The 1,280-nt window shown below is 40.1% G+C and overlaps 1 protein-coding gene across 1 annotated transcript in view; it reads left to right on the plus strand.

The window, feature by feature from the left end:
* Nucleotides 1–1,280, plus strand: part of cratb (carnitine O-acetyltransferase b) — a 20,968-nt gene that overhangs the window by 15,244 nt on the left and 4,444 nt on the right. The window contains exons 5-7 of the mRNA XM_017307373.1: nucleotides 381–471; nucleotides 705–792; nucleotides 866–967. Of these exons, the coding sequence (XP_017162862.1) occupies nucleotides 381–471; nucleotides 705–792; nucleotides 866–967 (281 nt within the window). The remainder of the gene's footprint in view (nucleotides 1–380; nucleotides 472–704; nucleotides 793–865; nucleotides 968–1,280) is intronic.

A 1,280-nucleotide genomic window follows, 5' to 3' on the forward strand; every position in this document is an offset into this window, starting at 1 on the left:
AAGAACAATTCTTGATGAATGTATTGGCTTATTGATAGTTTTGTCTGAAACATTATTAATCTGCATGCAAAAACTGTTTCCATGTTGAGATTAATGTTAGCATGCTAATGTTRGCATCCACTGCTAACTATTGGGACTCTGCAGATGCAGTAGCTTGTTTCTTCTTCCAGTGTAGAGAGATTTTATTTGCAGTTGGTCAGTTATTTTGCCTTATAGTTTTTGTTCATCTTCATCTCGTTCTCGTTGAGCCTGCTGCTGTTTAAAACTAGAAATCAAATTAATCCACATCTTAATGTCTTAGACATGCAAGTTGAATAAATGTAAAAGCTTTTACTTGAATATTTAATGTTTTCTGTTTTTTTTTTTGTTTGTTTTTTTAGACAAACTGAACCAGGAGTCTGTGCGGATGATTGAGACGGGTCTTTTCTCGCTGTGCTTGGATTCTCCCGTCATGAGGATATCAGATGAGAAGTATGTGCTCACATTCTCGGGCGTTTCTGTGTTTGCTGAACTTGTTGCGTAAATCGCCTCTGCAGATATGATTGTGTCGTGTGTTGACGCTCGCTGCAGAGAGCAATTGTCTTTTCCTGTATTTGAACTGAAACTACAGATTGTGAAACGCTGCTTTRCATCAGAGATCCTTAAGAATAATGTTGTTGTTTTTTTTTATTTGAGTCTCATGATTTTTGGTTTTTATCCTGCAGGTACGCCAGCCGTAAGGCGGCTCAGATTCTGCACGGAGGCGGGACGTACTCCAACAGCGGCAACCGTTGGTTTGACAAAACGCTGCAGGTGGGTCCGATCACCAATGATGGAGCCACTTTGGAGAAGCTGATTGTATTTGACTCTGTATTTGTTTAAACAGTTTGTGGTGGGCGAGGACGGATCATGGGGCCTCCTGTACGAACAGGCCACAGCCGAGGGCCCGCCCATAGCCAACCTGCTGCACCATATACTGGAGTACTGGTGAGAAAAAATACTCCCACTACAACAAATGCTACTGTGCTGGATGAGCACCAGTTGCTGGGATTGTTGGACAAGCTGGTACACGAATGAAACGGCCTCAATAACGATAACCTGGTCTAAACAAGGTTTGAAAATGATTAAATGTTACCTTTAAACGGGTGATTGAAATTCCTTAATTCATATGACGTGTTTTCAAAGTTTGTAAACTGCACAGCTTTGTAATAAAGTACAGTCTAGCATTTGATTAAAACCAAAATATGGAAAGCAATCCTTTGTGATTTATTGTGTAACTGGAAAAAGTTTGTTGTTTTTTT

This window comes from Poecilia reticulata, linkage group LG11, assembly GCF_000633615.1.
Source record: "Poecilia reticulata strain Guanapo linkage group LG11, Guppy_female_1.0+MT, whole genome shotgun sequence".
NCBI classification, from domain to species: Eukaryota; Metazoa; Chordata; class Actinopteri; order Cyprinodontiformes; family Poeciliidae; genus Poecilia; species Poecilia reticulata.